We start from the raw sequence: 21,266 nt of genomic DNA on the forward strand, positions 1-21,266 counted from the left end.
TGCGTGGGAGCACTACATTTGACCGCAAGGCCACTTTAAAGTGTCCCTTGGGGACGGGGCCCCTGCTTGGAGCCCCCAAGGTATTTTTCTGACAGCCTTTTCATAGTGGCCGGACCCCCATGAAAAAGGCTGTCGGAAAGGGACATCGTAGGGACCCCCATGAAAAGGCTGTCGGAAAGGGACATGGTAGGGACCCCCATGAAAAGGCTGTCGGAAAGGGACATGGTAGGGACCCCCATGAAAAGGCTGTCGGAAAGGGACATCGTAATTCCTACGGCGGTGCCTGGACAGGCACTGCCTTCATGCACGGGATACGATACTGACCGCTGCCCCAAAGGGATCCTAGATCCTGTAGTGGGCGGCAGTCTTTCCCTTGACAGCTGACAGTCTGATCATATGCATCAAAATGCAGAAGTCGGATGGACGGTCGGTCGGCGATGAAACCGCCACCTTGCCGATGGTGGTCCCCCCACTAATATGGCCCAAAGAGTTGTAATGAAGACAAAGAAAGCGACTGCTCTATTAACATATTCTGCACTTTTGACAACACTTGTTTGTTTTACTTATGTATTAAATCAGTGCCGCAAAATGTATTCGGAAGCAGCCTGAATGTGTACACCACCCAACATTTACAATGACTATCTTGACGTTATTAGTCATAGTGATCAACAACTCAAGGTCTGTCAGGGAAATGGAGGGCCAAATGGAAATGGAGTGAAGAAGTGTCCGAAAAGAAGGCACGCAGGGAGGCTGCCAGGGAGCAATGATAGCATCATTGGGAACGCGCTCAGGACACAGATGTCACTTAAAGACAAGAGACAGAGTTTATGAAACCGATGAAGACAGACTAACGGCTATCTGATGCGTCTTTGAAAGGAATGCCTTATGCGTCATTCAATAAAATATGTGACTCTGTTCCAAAATGCTTATGAAGGAGGTGTATGTCCTGAGCTGAATGAATTCTGGCTGGTATTGTAAAGGGGAGGAGTGGAGTATTACATTGTCTCAGTTCCACCCCTGGCTGAACTCGCCACTTGCTGGCCCGGTATATAAATCCTTACATTCCCTCCTTGCAGATTACCATTACGGAAGTTTCTCACTGGCTCGTTGTTTTGCCCATCTGATCCATGAGGCGGGAGCTTTTCACGTGGGCATTTGCCCGGGCAGTTTTAGCCGAATTCCTCGCCACCTTGATATTTCTTTTCTTTGGACTGGGTTCTGCTCTAAAATGGCCGTCGGCTCTTCCGACCGTGTTGCAAATTTCCATGGCCTTCGGTTTAGCAATTGCCACCATGGTGCAGGCTGTGGGCCATGTCAGCGGTGCCCACGTCAATCCAGCCGTCACAGTGGCCTTCCTGGTGGGCTCTCACATCTCCTTCCTGCGTGCCCTCTTCTACATCCTGGCACAGATTCTCGGAGGGTTGGTTGGAGCTGGAATCCTCTACGCAGTCGTTCCTGCAACCATCAGGGGAAACCTAGCGATTAATACAGTAAGTGATTGCTTTCCTAGGGGCATATTAACAAGCTAGGCGATAAACTGCAGCTAAAACGGCGATAATGGGCTTGTTAATGGGCTCTATGGAATTCCCATGTTAGATGTCCTTCACATCTAACATGGGTTTCAATTGGAATTCCATAGAGCATATTATCAAGCCCATTATCGCCGTTTTAGCGGCAGTTTTCTGCCGCTAAAGCGGCGATAATTTTATCGCCTGGCTTGTTAATATGCCCCTTTGTAACTTTCTTTCTCTGTGTGTTTCCCTTGATGTGAGAAGCCTGTAAAAAGCAGGTATCCCAATGTTCCCCAAAAAGTCCTGCATTTCCCCGAGGGTCCTGATGAGCTCAGAGCTCCTTTGGATTTGAGCCAAGCTTTGTCGCACTCGCACCTGTTGTCTCGGACTCAATTTTAGTCCTTTTTTGGTAGCATTTGGGTGGGGGTGGGTGGATGTCCTAAGCTGAGATTTTAAAACCATCTTCTCGTTCTTTGAACTTTGAACCCCAACTCCGCCAGGCAACGAAACCAATGCTTGTTTTCATTGTGGAAAGGTTTTGCTTGTATCTCCTTTTGTTTGCATTGCATCTCTTCACCTAAGTTTAGCTTACACATGGGCAGGCAAAGAATCCGGAACATCTCTTGCTTGGCATTCGAAATCTCTGGTGAATGATATGTACTGATATTCATATAGTGGGAACCTACATCAAAAGATGTGAACATAGGAAGACTGAATTTGGCTGAGTTGATAACCTCGAACCACACTATTCCAAATTGTAGGCATTGTTGACAATTGAAAAGATAACTAGATTCTCACTTCCAAAGTGCAAGGAAGTTTCTTTCAGGGTTCCCTGTTTTCTGTTTTACACAAGTCTGGCAGAGCTGGACTGGCAAGCAGAACAGAGACATAGAGAGAGCTTGGCAAGACTTTCTATCTGTACAGGAAAGAGCTATAAAAAGTGAGAGTTTTTAAATTATTAGAAGGCCCAAGGGAGAAAATATCCAGCCACTAAATGAGCCACTATAGAGTGATATGACTATGGCCCTGATTTTGATGTCGGTCAGAAAGCCTCTGACCTCTGGACAAAAGGCTTTCCTACCGGCATCTTTGGTTTAAATTCCGACCGCCGTATTACAAATACGGCGGCCGTAATTGAAACCGGACAGTCATTCTGGCTGCCTTCTAATCGGCTCAAGGAGCCCGTCGGCCAGTCGGAACCAGCACGTAATCCCTTAAGGACGGTGTTCCTGCCATCAGAATTATGATGTAGGTTTCCCACAGGCTTTTCACTTTGGGCTTTCCAACATGAAAAGCCTGTCAGAAATCACCTTTAGGGTCCCCTAGCAGGGCCCCCTTGCCTCTGCAGTCTCCAGTTGGGGGCCTGGGCATAACCATAAATTCCCCCTTGCTAATCCCTGCACCGAGCTTGCATAGTCGGAACGCCGACCTAAGGACAGTCAGTTCCGTATTTGCAGCGATGTCGGTTGAAAGCAACTCCGACCAACATCGTAATCAGGCCCTATTTATGAACTGCATTATATGGAGAAAGGATGAAGAGATGACGAAAGGGAAGCAGCAGACATTCTCAGCAAGCATTACTAATTAAACAGCAGGAGCTACAGGGAATGGTTGGGGCCACGGGAACAGAAGACTATTGTGCTTCGCTTAGTAATAATACGTGATGGTAGGGACGTCTCTTCATCTCCCTCTGCCTCAATGCCCACATATGCCAAAATAGAGATTGTTAACAAATGGGCTTAGTTGTCAAAAAGTTGACTTGGAAGTGATGAGATCAAATGAGTTGACAAGTGGACAAGAACTTGGAAGAGCAGATGAACAAGAATGAGTTAAGGGATAGGACCAAGAGACATGAAGGAACTAATAGGGTTGGATGTCATGAGAAGTGCTAAATGCTGAAGAGAAAGGTGGATGAACGTAAGAAGGGTATCGGTGGATGGGACAGTGATGAGTGATATGTATATGGGTGGTGATGAGGAGGAAGATGAAGTTGAAGTCAACTGATGTAGAAGGGGACAATGTGGACGGATGTGTGGGCAAAGAGAAAGAAGAAGTTAAGTGATGAATGACGGATTAAGCTGAATGAAATGAAGAAGGTGGATGAGAATGGGGGAATCCTTGATAAAAGTTAAGGATGTATGGATCGTATGGCAGGATATAAGAGGAAAGTTGTGCAAGGGGTTAAGAGGAATGAGTGCTAGGCCTAGCTCATTCACCGTCCTTGGTCAGTTCTCCTGAGTATTTCAAATCTAACACTGATGTGTGTTTTTTTGCAGCTCAGCAACAACACTTCTCCAGGACAAGGTGTCGCGATCGAGATTATGCTCACCTTCCAACTGGTTCTATGCATTTTTGCTTCAACAGATAGTCGCAGATCAGACAATATTGGATCTCCGTCTTTGTCTATTGGCCTATCTGTCACTCTGGGACACCTAGTTGGGGTACGTACGTTTTCTGTAACTATTAAACCTAAACACCCAGCTGGAGTTACTACGCATCCACTTTGTGACTTGACTATTAGGACACTTTTAAAGTACTATAGACATCAGCCTGCCTCCCGACACTATGGCCCTGATTTTGATGTCGGTCAGAAAGCCTCTAACCTTTGGTCGGAGGCTTTCCTACCGACTTCTTTGGTTTCAATTCCAACCGCCATATTACGAATACGACGGCTGGAATTGAAACCGGACAGTCATTCTGGCTGGCTTCTAATCGGCTCAAGGAGCCCGTCAGCCAGACGGTGTTCCTGCCATAAGAATTACGATGTAGGTCTTCCAGGCTTTTCATGTCGGGCTTTCCGACATGAAAAGCCTGTCAGAAAGCAACTTTAGGGTCCCATCGCAGTGCCCCCTTGCCTCAGCAGTCTCCAGTTGGGGGCCTGGGCGGCACCATAAATCCCCCCTTGCTAATCCCTGCACCGAGTTTGCGTAGTTGGGACCGCCGACCTACGGTCAGTCAGTTCTGTATTCGCAGCAATGTCGGTTGGAAGCAACTCAGACCGACATCGTAATCAGGCCCTACGTATGAACTGCATTATATGGAGAAAGGACGAAGGGGCGAGGAAAGGGAAGCAGCAGATATTCTCAGCAAGCATTACTAATTAAACAGCAGGAGCTACAGGGGATGGTTAGGACCACGGGAACAGAGGACAGTTGTGCTCCTTCAGCCCAACCCCATTGCGGCAGGGAGATACACAAAATATTGTAGAAAGAAAGTCTGTTTGCCAGTTCAGCAAATTGTCTGCAATCTCACTCTCGTTCACCAAGAGGTCCAGCAAGGAGACTGTGAGCCATTCTGGATTTCGAGGCACTCACAGTTCCAGTTCCTGCAGACTTTAATCTCCCAGCAAGTGGGACTATGTATGAAATGACAATGGCTAGTGTTGAGAGGCTTCATTCCTCAGCTACAGTGGAACAGCCCCTTCACCCAACCTCTGGGAGCATTTTGGGAATAATGTAGATGCCAGGTTTCTGTTTACAGATAGTTTTTAATCTATTTCGCTTGTTTCTAAGCGCTCTTTATTTTGGCAGTAAAGATGAAGAGGCGATTGTTAGCTCTTAAATCTCCAGTGCCTCTCTGACTGCACCTCGGCTTATCTTGCTGAAGAATTGCCTCAGGGCTGTTTACTTTCACTCTGTTGCCTTTTCTTTTCATCGCTTTACCTACTCCTTTGTTACACTCTCTATATTTTCTGACCTTCCCTGCTACCTGTTGTATTTTTTTATGTATATTTGCACAGACCTGATTCGATTTTTTGGTTCCTTTTGTTAGTATTGCTGCAGATTTTTTTATCTAGTATTTTCCATTATTCTTTTTTTTATGTGCTCCAAATCATTTAATAATTATTCCTTTTACATTCCACTACCTGTTACCTTTGTTTGGAAGATAGAGGTGAGGAATGGGCTGCGTATTAAGGACCGCCTACTCTTGGATTGAAACACAGCTCCTAAAAAGTCTCCAGCTGTAGCCATTCATACCAGGAACACTGGTGTCCCTGTATCTGGTCTCAGCGATTTCACATATTTTCTTGCCAAGGTTTCTCCACCTATTTATGTCTCTGGACCTCTAAATACCAATAATTGTAATACATCTGCAGGGTGTCATTGACATCCTTGTCTAGGTTCTGGGCTGGAAGTCGGGATCCTTTTACACCCCAAAAAAGAAAATGTGTAACTCTTTCACTATTGCTACCTAGCTGAATGAAGAATGAATTTTCCTGAAATTGTTAGTTTTCATTCATACTTTGGAATGCTAATAGAGGCAAGAACTTGCATTTTTCAAGTGGCTGAAGATCGGCCATGTAGTATGCTGAAATCTCTCGTAACTCAGAGGTCATCCAACTCAGTATGGAGAAGGGTCGTGCACAGCTGCTCCAAGCAGAAGAAAACACTTATTCACTACTGAGTAGACACCTTTCACCACCTGGGGAGCGTCCCAGCAGCCACACTGAAGGGTCAGCCTCGAGCAGTGGGTGGCCACTCTGTCACGTTCAGTATTTGGACAAAATAACGAGTTTTAAATATCGATTTACAGAAATATCGGAAAAAAATTCCGTGCTACCAAAATATCGTGATTCGTGATGCAGAAATTAGGTTGTCCAGAATCTCGATTTTTTTCAGGTAAGTAATATTGTTGTCAAGAATATTGTTGATGATAATATCGTTTTCAATACTATAGTTGTAAAAAATATAGTTTTTAAATTATCTTCATGTGTTTTAGTTCATATACTAAATTTGTGTTATTATTGTTTTTATAATTGTTAATTAAAAAAATGTAAGTTTGATTTATAATTTAATTGCTAATAGTAATTAATATTGTCATAGCAAGTTGCTAGGCTTGCAGGGGTACAGGGTGGGAAGGTAATTAAGTATAAGGACATAACAATACATTATTAATTTATTGTTAATTATGTAATTGATTATTATGTAAATTGTGTAATATTTATATTTTTAAAGTTATATACAAGGGGTGGACTGCTTGGTTTGTAGGGGAATAAGATGGGAAGGTAATCAAGCAATCATTTATTAACAATGAATTATTACTGTATTATTAATTATTAAATTGATTATTAATTATGTCAATTGTGTAATATATTATATTTTGTTGTTATATACTAGGTGCGAGCTGTTGGGTTTGTATGGGTATAGGGTTGGAAGTTAGTTAAGTAATAATTATTTCAAAATTGTGAATACAGATGCATTTTGGGACTTGTAGTAACATGCTTATATCACGTGGTGAATTGAATATAGAGCACCTGTGGATGCACACCTCACTTCCTGTGATCAAGGCATTACCGCCGAAATGTGTAAGGACTATCATTTTGTAGCCACTTTATCAGCAAATACAAAAGCTGTGATGAACTCCGTGAATTGGCTCAGCAAATCTTCTGTGTTTTTAAGAAGTGCTCCATGATCGACTTACCCTCATGGTGAGATGCACTCGCAGGTGAGTAAAACGGCACACAGAAGCTGCTTGAATAACACACAGTCCAGCAATTTTACTGACCCGTTTCAGGCTACTTGCCGTTTCTCAAAAAAATGCTGCAATCTGGATGACAAAGCAAACTGCCATTTCTTCCCCCAATTTGATTACTCAGTCACGCCCATGTGGGCCAGCAGCTCAACCTCACCGCTTGCAGTGCCTAATGGGACTGGTAGTTCTAAACCCATGTGGGTTTGCTTCTTCTCATCCCAAGTGATTCCTGTGCTTTTCCTCATGATTAACAAAAGTGAAACACAGCTCCTTGTATTAGGCCCCCACCTGCTCCACTCAGCCGTCAAGTGATTCAGCCTCGGACTCGCTCGGATCCCACGACGGTGCACCTCGCGACCAGGCAGGCCACATTTATCAGTGCAAATGAGTTACCCTCATGGTGAAATGCACTCGCAGGTCCACATGGGCATGACTGAGTATTCAAATTGGGGAAAGTAATGGCGTTTTACTCACCTGCGAGTGCATCTCACCATGAGTGTAACTCATTTGCACTGATATATAAATGAAAAAAACATAGGTTTCAGGGACGTTATAGTTAGTAGTTAGCATTTAAAAAACCTTTGAAATTCACTGAAAAAAACATAGATTTCAGGGACATTATAGTTAGTTGGACATTTCACTTGCACAAAACCAGAGAAATTCGGCTGTTATAGTTAGTTGAGCTAACTATAACTTGCGCCTCCACAATGCACTACTGATGACGTCACATATTACATCACTCATAACTCATGACATGGTCAGTGACATCACTGGTGACATCTCAAATTTGGTGTAATTCTGTTCAGCAGTTCGGGCAGTAGCAGCGACAAAAGTTCCTATGGAAATTAACATGGAGAAAACGCGTTTTGGGACACCCCCTTTTTTCTAGGCTCCCACTTGATGAATCAACCCGAAACGTTCAAGACAGAAGTTTACCAGAGCAGGCCACTAGTTTAGATAATTTTATGAAGATTCAACACCAAAGATATTGGCAAATCAAAAACGCTTTTCCAATGGAAACTAGGACCTAACTATAGCTACCTACTGCCGACCAACAGTGTGTATGTATATATATATATAAATTCACTGAAAAAACCATAGGTTTCACACATGTTATAGTTAGCGGAAATTTTACTGATAAAAAACCAGTGAAATTCCCCCGTTATAGTTAGTGCAGGCAACTATAACTCACGCGACTGCAATCCTCTGCTGATGCTAATACTGTATTTAGACACTTATTTGCCCATGTCTTCTTCCATACATTTTTAGCTATACATATATTACAAATATTTTTTTTTCATAAAGACACATATGTCATCAGCAGAAGATTGCGGTCGCGTGAGTTATAGTTGCCTGCACTAACTATAACGGGGGAATTTCACTGGTTTTTTATCAGTAAAATTTCCGCTAACTATAACATGTGTGAAACCTATGGTTTTTTCAGTGAATTTGCAAGGTTTTTTAAATGCTAATTCCTAACTATAACGTGTGTGAAACCTATGGTTTTTTCAGTGAATTTGTACGGTTTTTTAAATGCTAAGTTACTTTACGCCATTCGTGGCGTGTGCGCCCACTTAACGCAGTTCGTTCCGTGCGCGCACGGTGCGCTTCGCGCACCGTGCGCGCACAGTAAGCACGCGGTGTGCTTCGCGCACCGCGCGCCCACTTTACGCAGTTAGTGCCGTGCACGCACGGTGGGCACGCGGTGCGCTACGCGCACCGCGTGCCCACGTTACGCTAGATGGGCCATGTACGCACGATGCGCTTCGCGCACCGTGCGCACATGGAGGACATATGATGCACTTCGTTTTGAAAGGTAATATTTTAATTTTTCGTAATTTTTATAAGCCATGCACAAATGGTGCCCTTCGGGCACCATTTGCACACGGGGTGGAGAGAGTGTGGATAATTTTTTCTTTTATTATTTTTGTTTAAAATATTTTAGTTTATCACACCACTTATAAGCCATGCACAATTGGAGGCCTGCGGCCAACAATTGCACACGGGGTGGGGAGAGTGTGGATAGTTTTTTTTTTATATAATTTTTTACCGTACGCGTACGGTAAGCGTAATCGGCGAAATTACCGAAAATATAAAAATTGCATTTTTGGCCTTGGGGGGGTCTTTGGGGACTCCCTCAACATGGCTATGTGTGTGGGAGCTGTCTAAACAGCCCCTTTACATGTTTTTTGGCTTTATTTTACAACCTAACTCTCAGTGCGAGAGAGAAAATGGCGGCCGCCGCTTCCTGGTTTCGGCCGATTCGAATGTTTACTAAGATCTAAGAGCCAATCAGAATCGCGCTCGCGCACGCCACCGTACGCGTACGGTAAGCGTACCGTAAGCGCACCGTAAGCTGGCTCAGATATATATATTGATTTAAAGGCTATTTTCTCAGAATCTACTGAACAGATTTACACCAAACCTACAAAAGGCACTTCCTTGACCTGAGGACTACCTCTCTGCCAAATTTCTAGTAATTCTGTTCAGCCGTTCGGGCTGTAGCCCTGTCTAAAGGTTCTATGGAAAAATGCATGGGAAAAACGCGTTTTGGGACCCCCCTTTTATCTCAGCCCCCGCTTGACGAATCCCCCCGAGACTTTCAGGGTAGGAGCGCCCCACCTATTTTGAAAAATTCGCGAGGATTCGTCGACCGGCGCCAAAGTTATTCAAAATAGAATGTTGAGGATTTCCTATGGAAACGTGGTCCTAACTATAACTACCTACTGGCGACCGCCAGTAGGTAATATATATATATATATATATATATATATATATATATATATAGTCCAACACCCATTAATATTAAAAAATGGGCTCTGGCACAGCTCTGATCATACTCTGCATATTTATTAACCGTACATGATGTACAACAGTGTGCACAGTTTCAGTCCTGTTACATGCATCGACAGTGGTGTTTCAGCTACAAGCTTTCCTCAGTGCCGGAAGATTAGCACGGTCATCAGCTGGGACTATATATATATGTATATATGTATACACATATGTATGTACATACATATATAATGTGTATATGTATGTGTATGTATATATATATATATATTCACTGAAAAAACCATAGGTTTCACACACGTTATAGTTAGGAATTAGCATTTAAAAAACCTTGCAAATTCACTTAAAAAACCATAGGTTTCATACATGTTATAGTTAGGTGGATATTTCACTCGTAAAAAACCAATGAAATTCCCCCGTTATAGTTAGTTCAGATAACTATAACTCGCGCGCCCGCAATCCACTGCACATGACGTCACATATGACATCACTCATGACATGGTCAGTGGCATCACTCATGACATCATCCTTGTGATAGAGTGGTGGTCGCGCGAGTTATAGTTATCTGAACTAACTATAACGGGGGAATTTCATTGGTTTTTTACGAGTGAAATATCCACCTAACTATAACATGTATGAAACCTATGGTTTTTTAAGTGAATTTGCAAGGTTTTTTAAATGCTAATTCCTAACTATAACGTGTGTGAAACCTATGGTTTTTTCAGCGAATTTGTACGGTTTTTTAAATGCTAATTTATTTATGTATTATTATTTTTTTTATATATTTATTTTACAATAAACTATGTATTAAAAATTTTTTTTTTTTTGGGGGGGGTTTCACCCTGCGATTTTATTTAAAAAAAAAAAAAAAAACAATTTTTTTTTGGGGTCTTTTTGGGTGCGCGCACTGTGCGCGCACCCCCGCGATTTAAAAATATTTTTTATTTTTTTTTGCCTTCGGGGTCCTTCAGGGACCCCCTGACAAAGGCTAGGGGGTCAGGAACTCTCTACCCTGCCCCCTTTTCACGTTCGCCACCTTCCTTTTTCACTCTCGCACTGAAAACAAACAAAATGGCGGCCGACACTTCCTGATTTCGACCGATTCGAACGTTGACTAACATGTAACCACCAATCAGAATTACGCTCGCGCACGTTAGGGTGCTCGCACGGTGCTCGCACGGTGCGCGCACCCTGCGCGCGTATAGATATATATACATGCTTTTAAATGCTATTTTCTCCAGAAATACTGAACAGATTTACACCAGACCTGCAAAAGGTACTTCCTTGACCTTATGGCTACCTCTCTGCCAAATTTCAAGTAATTCTGTTCAGCCGTTCGGGCTGTAGCTGCGACTAAAGGTCCTATGGAAAAATGCATGGGGAAAACGCGTTTTGGGACCCCCCTTTTTTCTCGGCCCCCGCTTGATGAATCACCCCGAGACTTTCAGGGTAGGAGATGAACGGAGCGCCCCATTAGTTTTGAAAATTTCGCGAGGATTCGTCAACCGGCGCCAAAGTTATTCAAAATAGAATTTTGAGATTTCCTATGGAAACACGGTCCTAACTATAACTATCTACTGGCGACCGCCAGTAGATAATATATATATAGAACAGCTCCAAAGCTTGCAAACAAATATATTGCACGCACAGGCACTCACGGGGGTTGCTGAAGATACACTTTTATTAATAGCAGACGCGTTTCAGCAATAGCTTTCTTCAGTGCTTAAAAGTGTGTAGATTTCAAAATGCACAGCGCGCCATTTTAAACTTAAATAGTCATTCGTTATTGGCACTTTGCATATGATGAAAAATGAAGAAGGACTGATGCTTAACTTCTTCTGACCGCCATGATGGTAGTTTTTAGCCATATCTGCCTTTATACAAGACGAAATTAGCAATAAGTTCTTACTTTTATGGCACTGTGATGGCCACACCCACTGAGGCGGGATAAATTTAAGCATAAAGGTGTGCTGGGAAAAAGAATTGTTTCCATTGCTTGCAGTGTCCTCATTCCTTTGAAGAAGTGCTGCCAGAGCATGAAACGCGTCAGGATTGGACTAATTTCGAGTGAAGGGGCTCCCTGTTTCTGCCACTACTATCACCACAAAATAAAACTGCTGAACTACAAATTCCTGCTTGGGCTCCCTTATTCCAGGCAAACCTTGTGTTTTGGGGATATATATATATATATATATATATATATATATATATATATATATTCACTTAAGAAACCATAGGTTTCACACATGTTATAGTTAGGTGGACATTTCACTCGTAAAAAACCAATGAAATTCCCCCGTTATAGTTAGTTCAGATAACTATAACTTGCGCGCCCGCAATCCACTGCTCATGACGTTACATATTACATCACTCATGACATGGTCAGTGGCATCACTCATGACAACACTGATGACATCATCCTTGTGATAGACTGGCGGTCGCGCAAGTTATAGTTATCTGAACTAACTATAACGGGGGAATTTCATTGGTTTTTTACGAGTGAAATGTCCACCTAACTATAACATGTGTGAAACCTATGGTTTTTTAAGTGAATTTGCAAGGTTTTTTAAATGCTAATTCCGAACTATAACGTGTGTGAAACCTATGGTTTTTTTAAGTGAATTTGTTCGGTTTTTTAAATGCTAAGTTACGTATGTTTTATTTGTTTATTTTTTTTAAGGTTTTTCACCGTGCGTGCACCGTGCGCGCACCCCGCGATTTAAAAAAAAAAAATGTTTTGTCACCCTTCGGGGTCCTTTAGGGACCCCCTGACAAAGGCTAGGAGGTCAGGAACTCTCTACCCTGCCCCCTGTTCACGTTCGCCACCTCTCTTTTTCACTCTCGCACCCAAAACAAACAAAATGGCGGCCGACACTTCCTGATTTCGACCGATTCGAACGTTGACTGACATGTAACCACCAATGAGAATTACGCTCGCGCACGTTAGGGTGCGCGCCTATAGATATTGATGTACTTTTAACTGCAATTTTCTCAGGAAATACTGAACAGATTGACTCCATACATGCAAAAGGCACATGCCTGACCTGAGGACTACCTCTCTGCCAAATTTCAAGTAATTCTGTTCAGCCGTTCGGGCTGTACCTTCGACTAAAGGTCCTATGGGAAAATGCATAGGGAAAACGCGTTTTGGGACCCCCCTTTTTTCTCGGCCCCCGCTTGACGAATCACCCCGAGACTTTCAGGGTAGGAGCTGAGCAGAGAGCCCCATTAGTTTTGAAAATTCCGCGAGGATTCGTCAACCGGCGCCAAAGTTATTCAAAATAGAATTTTCAGATTTCCTATGGAAACACGGTCCTAACTATAACTATCTAAAGAGAGGCTAAAAATGGGCAGTTTGCATTGCGTTTTCATTCAAAAAAAGATCCAATCACATAGAAATATGTAATTATCAATAAATTACTAGACAACATCTTAACCAAACCTTTATTGAAAGGGAATATGAGACATTGTGAGCCCATAGACTGCCATTGAACGAATAGTCAAGAAAACTGGCCCTGTGCCTTTAAGAACCTCATAGTACCCCCTGTGTCCCATCATGCCTCACAGATGACGGCTGGGACAAGTCATTTTTAGGGTAATTAGGAATCCTGTGTGAAGTACTTGTCGAGAGCTGTAATCGTTCTTGTACGGGAGGTGGGAGGGTTGCTTATGACTTTGATGAGGCTTCCCCTGGAAGAGAACTAGAATTACATGTAAATACATTTTCATTCTCTTCCACGGGATCCTTATCAATAGTCATGAGCACTCAACATAGAATAGCAAGCCAATCCCACAAGAAGCAAACCTGAAATAACAATAGCTCCAACAACTACCCAAACCTATTCCTCAAAGAAGCCTGTCCTTCTTGAGTATCTTCTTACTTAGCAAGTTTAGATATTTCTTAAATGGGAATATTCCCCGTATAGAATGTGTCTTGGCTCTAACAGGCAAGGATTTTTTTTAGCACTAACCGGTATGACAGAAGTATACAGGAAACTATCTACCTAGAGATAGTCTCTTTTGATGATGCCAAGCCTGTTCTCACTAAGCCATATTTAATAGAAAGGTGTCCTGATTTTCTTATGAGAATGGTTATATCTAGGTAGAACTTCAGAACTCTTTTATCAAGGGAGTATAAAGAGCTTTCCACTGGAGTAGATGGACTCGGGGAAAAACGTTGGTATTGAGATGTTTTGGTTAATATTGAAGTCTGAAACTACCACAGGAAAGAAGCTGGGATGATTTCTCATTACCACTCTATTAGTATGAACAATTCTATATATGGTTCTACACAGCATAATGCCTGAATTTCACTGACTCAACATGCTAAAGTGATGGCCATTAGGAAAGCAGCTTTCCATGACAGATGCTGCAAAGAAGCTTTATGAATAGGTTCAATCGGGGGACCCATTAATTTGGAGAGGACAATGTTAAGTTCTCAAGGAAGGGACTGTGGCCTAATCAGAGAAAACACTTTTTTTAAGCCCTTCCAAGAAGTCTTTGATTACTGCAATTTTAAAGATAGACGTTTGTGATGGAGATTTTCTATAGACTGTTCTGGTCGCAGCATGCACCTAAATAGAAGAAAACTGTAACCCAGACTTAGCTAGATGAAGAAGATAGGGTATAACCACATATTCTTGGCACAAGATTGGATTGTGCTTGTTTTGAATGCACCATAAGTAAAACTTTTTCACTTAAAAGCATAAGATTTTCTTGTGAAAGGTATTTTAGCTTCTCTTAAAATGTCCATGCAATTTCCTGGAAGGCCTAATGTCCATATTGAATGAATTCAAGAACCGAACTGGCAAGTTCTGTGATGGAAGGTTGGGATGGAGTATTTGTCCTCTGAACTTGTACAGGAGATCATGTTTGCACAGCAATCTCTTGTGTGGTTATTCGGATAGGTGAAGAACGTCCGTGAACCACAACTGATAAGGCCTTTCTGGTGCTATCAGTATGATCCTGGTCTTGGACCTGTAGACCTTGATGATTACTGTTGGTATGAGAGGAATTGGGGCAAATGCTTTTAGAAATTTCCATGACCAATTTATCAAAAGTCATTCCCTTTCAGCCCTGTTTTTAAGAAGCTGGATTTGTAGTCCTGGAATTTTTTGATGCTTACGCCTGCAAAAAAATCTATTTGTGGATATTGCCAGTCTTGGAAAATGCCTTGTAAGACTATGTCATTTAGAATCCAGTTGTGATTTTCCAGAAAAATCAGACTGAGAGCCTGCTTGGATATCTTGACGCCCTGGAAGATGAACACTGTTATGGTTAGGTTTCTGGCTTTTAACCATTTCTATATGGCTTGAGCTCCAAGAGCTAGGGGGCAAGAGTGAGTCGGTCCTTGTTTGTTCAGGTAATGAATTGTTGTGTTGTCACTTTGAACAAGAAGGGAGGTCATTGTTATTGATGGGAGAAAAGATTTGAGAGTCAAATTGACAGCTCTCAATTCCAGCATATTGATGTGATGTATTTTCCTAGTCTGACCAAATCCCTTGGGTTTCCAAGTGACCCATATGAGAACCCCACCCCTGGAGAGATGCATCTATGATGAATAATTGAGTTAGCAGATCCTGATGGAATGATACTCCTACCAATAGGTTCTTCGTTTGAGTCCACCATGGGAGAGACTGAATTGCAGTCTGTGATAATGTTAATTTGTCTTCTTAGCAGGTCGATATCTGATTTCACTAGTCCTCTAGACATTGCTGAAGAGGTCTCATATGAAGTCTTGCATGAGGAATTAGAAAGATGCAAGAAGTCATCGAGCCTTATAGGGATGCAATCTGTCTTGCTGATGGAAGGTGAACATGTAAGAGATTCTGACACTTCAGTTTGATTGGTAATAATTTCTCCTCCGAAGGACACTCTTTTGCTGATTGGGTATCCAGTACTGCTCCCAGAGATTGCAGCTTCTGGACCGGACAGGCTGTTGACTTTCTGAGGTTGACTTGGAGACCCAGATTGGTTAACGTTTTGATACAAAGTTGGTAATGTTTCTTTGTCTCGGCTGGTGGCATGCTCTTTATCAGTTAATAATCCAGGTAAGGATAAACAAATATCTTTTGTTTCCTGAAGTGAGTTTCGAATACAGCCACACATTTGGCATACGTCCGTAGAGCTGATTTTAGGTCGAATGGTAGCACTTTGCATTGATAGGGTCAAGATCCTACTTTGAATCAAAGACATTTTTGATGCTTTACAGATATTGAGATGTAAGCATCTTGTAAATCTATTGAACATATCCAGTATCCTTGATACAGTTGAGGATAAATATGATGTAATGCCAGCATTCTGAACTTTTCTTTTCTTATGTACTTGTTCAGTAGTCACAGATCTAAAATGGATCTGAATTCTTGTTTTGATCCTTTCTTTCACACCAAATTCCCAGTCCTCTCTGATAGAGGGGAGCCTCTTCCACGGCATGCTTCTATAACAGAATGTTGACTTCTTCCTGTAACAGGGCTTTCTGATGTACCAATGATTTGATTGGTGGAATGGAAGGAGGAGGGGACTTGAATCGAAGAGAGTATCCATTCTGAACAATATTTAAGCCCCATTTGACTGTTGTTTATTAAGTGCACTCTTCTAGATGTGTTGTGGTCCACTGTTGTGTTGTGAATATAGTAATCATTTGGGGAAAAGCAAGATCTTGACTAATCTTCTGAAGCTAAGATGATTGTCAGTGGATCTTGTGTATGTAGATAGCAAATTCCATAGTTTGGCTGCTTGAACAGACAAATATGTTCTGCCCATGTTTTTATTCTATGTAGGACCTGCTACAGATTATGCCATGCTGCCCAAAATATTTAATTGTACTTCTCAGTCTGTCAGTGGTGCTGTGGTCAGTAGAAGGCCAGGATTGAGTTGAGGTGTAAGAACTTTGCAGAAAGCATCAGGGTTCTTAAACAGCTCATGTTACTGTGAACAATTTCAGGCAATAGTTTGTAAGCTAGAGCAGCTGTGAAGGTCGGCAAATCCTTAGTTTCATTTCAATTTTCAAAGTTTTTGAATGTATGAGGAACAATAGAGATAAGCAATCACTAAGACCAAGAGAGTCCAAAATAAAAAATCCTGAAATCTCGATCCTGTATAAATATCTTCAAACAAACAATTCGGCCTTTATTTAATGCTGAAATCCAGTCAAATCCTTTAACCACATATAATATAACTGAATAAATCTAATATTCCAACTCTTCTCCCAGCGTATTTGGGAACAAGTACTTGATAGTGGAATTAGGTGCAGGTTGAGATTTTCGAACCGAGATATTCATGTATGGTAGAAATTGACATCGTCTATGTTTTGAAGGCTGCTCTTTTGCAAAATACGTTTTGCGCTCTATGGGCCTCATTTATTAGGCAATACCGGCATTATTGCGCTGCTGGAACGTCACTTTTTTTATGTTCCTGTGGCGCAATGTGCCACTGGCATATTTATATGGCCACTTAAAGCCACGTTACATGGCTTTTCATGGCCTTATAAATGTGTGCCCCTTTCACGCAGAAAACTGGGTGAAAGGGGCGGTCCATGGGTGTTGCTGGGGTCATTCTCAGCAAGATCCATGGCTTTTTGACACTGCCACAGATTTACGAGAACTTGTAAGTGTAAGGCAGCACCAACAATGTACACCTCCCCAGGGGAGGCATAGGGAGGCACATAGAGGAGAAATATCTTTATTGTGATTGTTTTTCTGCAGCAAGGTTTCCTTTCCTGCACAAAAATAATCATCCCCTCAATAGAGGCACCCATGCCCCATGGTGCAAAGATGCCTGAGTTGTCGCACAGCAGTCCATTGTGCGCCGGCGCAGGGGAAAAGGACAGGAATGAGCCCTATCTAATAGATATGGTGCATTCATGCCTTTGCCTTTTGCCGTAGGGCAGTGCAGCAGCAAAGCCTGCTAAGCTGCCCTACGGTAAAAAAACCCATAAATGAGGCCCTATATATTTGCCTGTTACCCTTTCACTGCTTTCAGAATGTTAAACATCAAATTCAAACATTTAGGAGCTTATTTGCAAGCCCCTTGCGCCGCTGGTGCATCACTTTTAATATGGGGGAAAGAGGTGCACCGGCGGCGCAAGGGCCTTTGTAAATAAGCCCCTTACAGTGAAACTTTACTAAGGCCCTTATTATGGGTTTGGCGGTGCAGTAGCAGGACCACCCCGCTCCAGCATCGCCAAACCCATGTTTGAACGAACTGCCAGATTAGGAGTTTTTTCCTGTTCGGTGGGCTGTTCTTTGGCGTTCCCACTACAGTGCCTATGAAATCAGATTGCTGCAGTCCATGCCGTACAGGTACTGGGGTGCATGCACACAGGAGGGGCACAAAATGTGCCCCCTGCATGCACCCCATGGCTCAGCGGCACAAGGGTGCCTTGTGGGACCCATTTTATTTCCACACCATCACAGTTTTCATGGAGGTCATTTTGCCATGAAAAGTGTGGTGATGAGGAAACTCGTAATATGCTTGGCAAGCATATAGCGGCCTCAAGACCGCCACTCCACTGCCAGGGATTTCTAATTCCTGTCAGTTGCAGTGGTCCTAGGGTGACCCGACTGCCCTGGCCATAATAGCGTGGTCGGAAGACCGCCACTGCCTCGCCCACACAAATCCGTGGACCGTCAGACTCATAATAAGGCCCTGTGTCCCTACAAAGTTGCTTTCCTAGAGAATCACTGCCAACTACTTTTTTAATATGTACTGTTGTGAGTTAGTATTGCATATATGCATGTATCTGGCCAGGTTTGCTCTGCCACATGTTTGAAAGAAATACGAGTGACTAGTCTCATAGCTAAGGGTACTGGAGTTCATACAGGAGGTGACAGGAGTCCTCAGGGGAAGCACAAGTAGCACCAAATGAAATTTCTGAACAGCCCCGGAGTCCCTGTACTGTTGGAAGCAGACTGTGTGTCGTATTGTTTATCAAAAATATTGTATGTTTGAAACACATATAACTGATGCCCTCTTGTCTTTTCTCAAGTGCTATACATGCCGAATAATTATTTCAATATTCGATGAGGTTAGCTAATACATGTCAATGATTGATGTTGTATTTAATTCTTTCTCCTCAGATATACTACACTGGCTGCTCTATGAATCCTGTCCGGTCCCTATCGCCAGCAGTCATTGTGAAACGATTCAATAACCACTGGGTAAGATCTTATAGTAGAAGCTAACAGACATCAAGGCATCAGATCTGTCTGAGTACAATCAGACACCAACCAGAGGAACACTGGTCACCAAGAGTGAGACATAAGCTGTAGCAAGTCAGGTATTCAATCTGAGGCACAAAAACTCAGAGAAAGATAAAAATGGAGCAACGAGGGTGAGACCCATGGAACGCTGAGCCTGGTGAAAAGAGCGCAAGCAGATACAGGTAAAGAGAACCAATGTCTTAGGCACCAGAAGCACAGGAAGAGACAATAGTAGTGAATGCTGGGTGGAATACTAGGACTGCTGAGCCAGGGGATTGAGGTAAATGCATCTGAAGATAAACGTAATCTAAGATCCTGATAACGAGTTGGTCGGTATATTCGAGTTGGTCGGTATATTCCAACCTGTGCATAAACTCCTGTTAATGCACGGGTTGGAATTACGAGTTGGTAGGTATTTATTGGATATGATAATTATTGGATGAGTTAAAACCTAAACCTTCGTTACATTTCGACAGGTTAAACCTGCCAAAATTCAGCAGGGGGAAAGAATATGGTATTTACTATATCACGTGGATTTCGGTGCGTTAAACACCAAAATCTGCATGTTTTTGGCCACCAAGTTGTGATAGATGTTATTTATTGCACCCAATAAATAAAGCACCCAGTGGTATTGTTATTTATCAGGTGCAATAAATAAAACCTGTACTTGTATTCAGGCCCTTGGTTTGAAAATCATGGACCCCAAAAACAAATGAAAGTAACATGCTCACGTAACCGCATGATAAGCATGAATTCAAGAAACTAGATAAAGGTAATATTCATGTTTAGGCACAGGAACAAAACCTGAGTGCTAAGTGAATACTCATGGTTCTATTCACAAACTGCATTTTGTACTATGTTTAGTAGTACTACAATAGTACTAAAGGACTACAAAATCCTGTTAACAAACCTACAAGTGTAAATCTTCACCTCTCCTAGTTTTTCTATGGCGGAATCCACACACACTTAAGTTACTACATAGGGGCCGATTCCAATCCGGGTCGGAAAGCACTCCGACCGAGCTGGATCCAGAGTGTTTTCCGACCGAGCCGGAGTCCTGCAGTCCGACCGAGTGAGTACGATGCGGCCGTATGCTATCGGACTCTGTTTGGTCGGACTCCCATAGAAGTCAATGGGAGACGGTCGTACGACGCGTACATGGGCTCCCATTGACTGAATGGGTACGTCGCGGCAAGTGCGCCCCCTACAGTGAGAACACGTCGGTGCCATCCGCACCGTACATGCCTGTGTTGGGGAGACCCAAGGGTCTCCCCTTGTGTCCTAGTCGTAGGGCTGCGGGTGACAGGGAGTCCGACGCGGACCCCCAAAGGCAACCACCTGGACAATTTGCGAGCCGGACACTCTGGCTCGCACAGGCTGTCCGACGCGTGCAATGTACTGGCTCGGTCGTGAATCGCATCCATTGCACGCCATGGTTAGGTTCCTACCGAGAAGTACGGAGTGGTTCGGACCCAGAAACGAGTCGGTCGGTGAATTTCATGTAGCTCGCATCGTACTTGCTCGCTCGTACAGCTGTACAAGTCGGGCGGAAAACACGCGTACGGCGCATAGTTTTTCCGGCCGGATCGTGTTCGGTGCCCTTCCAACCCGGATCGGAATCGGCCACTTAGCAGTAAATGTGGAGTGGCTAGGATGAGCTGTGAAAAAAGGGGCATACTTACTAATAAATAGGAGGCATTTAGGTAAGACCAAGGAGGGGTTTAGGAAAGGTTAGGGAGGGACATTTACCAACCCAAAAAAAGAGTAAGTCCATTTTTATTCATAAAACTTCACTGTTAAAGTTCCTACCGTCAAAAAGGGATCCATAACAGTAGTGAATTACTCCATCTAGAACGTAAAGTAAGTCCAGTCCTACACATGGCCAACCACTGGTACAGCAACTCCCTTGCATTGAAAATAATGGAGATAGTGAATTAAAATAAAATCCTACATTAAATAATGTTACATTAAAATAAGCTAGTTAAAATAGTTTGAATATAAATACATGTAATTTAATATTACAATATCTAAAAATAATACATTTAGTAGTAGTAAAACTTTATTTTGGCCTCTAGATCATAAAAGTACAAACATAAAAAAGAAAACAAGATACACAGCTCGGAGACAGGTATGTATCCTCCAGTATCACGTTAAGTAGAACCTGCAAATTACATGGGTGAACAAATTAATTGAAAGGCAGGAGCAAATAGTACCCAGATGAGTATGTGTGACATAGCCCCAAATAGCAATAAAACACTAGTGGCCTAAAAACATACTACATTGAAACGCACGT

General features: G+C 42.7%; 1 protein-coding gene across 1 annotated transcript in view; it reads left to right on the top strand.

Annotated features, from left to right (window-relative positions):
- Positions 1-1,127: 1,127 nt before the first annotated feature.
- The window catches only part of LOC146833213 (aquaporin-5-like), a 28,264-nt gene continuing 8,125 nt past the window's right edge, over positions 1,128-21,266 (top strand). The window contains exons 1-3 of the mRNA XM_085600054.1: positions 1,128-1,490; positions 3,788-3,952; positions 18,851-18,931. Coding sequence (XP_085456180.1) covers positions 1,128-1,490; positions 3,788-3,952; positions 18,851-18,931 — 609 coding nt within the window. The remainder of the gene's footprint in view (positions 1,491-3,787; positions 3,953-18,850; positions 18,932-21,266) is intronic.

The sequence above is a fragment of the Triturus cristatus genome, chromosome 4_2 (assembly GCF_964204655.1).
Source record: "Triturus cristatus chromosome 4_2, aTriCri1.1, whole genome shotgun sequence".
Classification (NCBI taxonomy): Eukaryota; Metazoa; Chordata; class Amphibia; order Caudata; family Salamandridae; genus Triturus; species Triturus cristatus.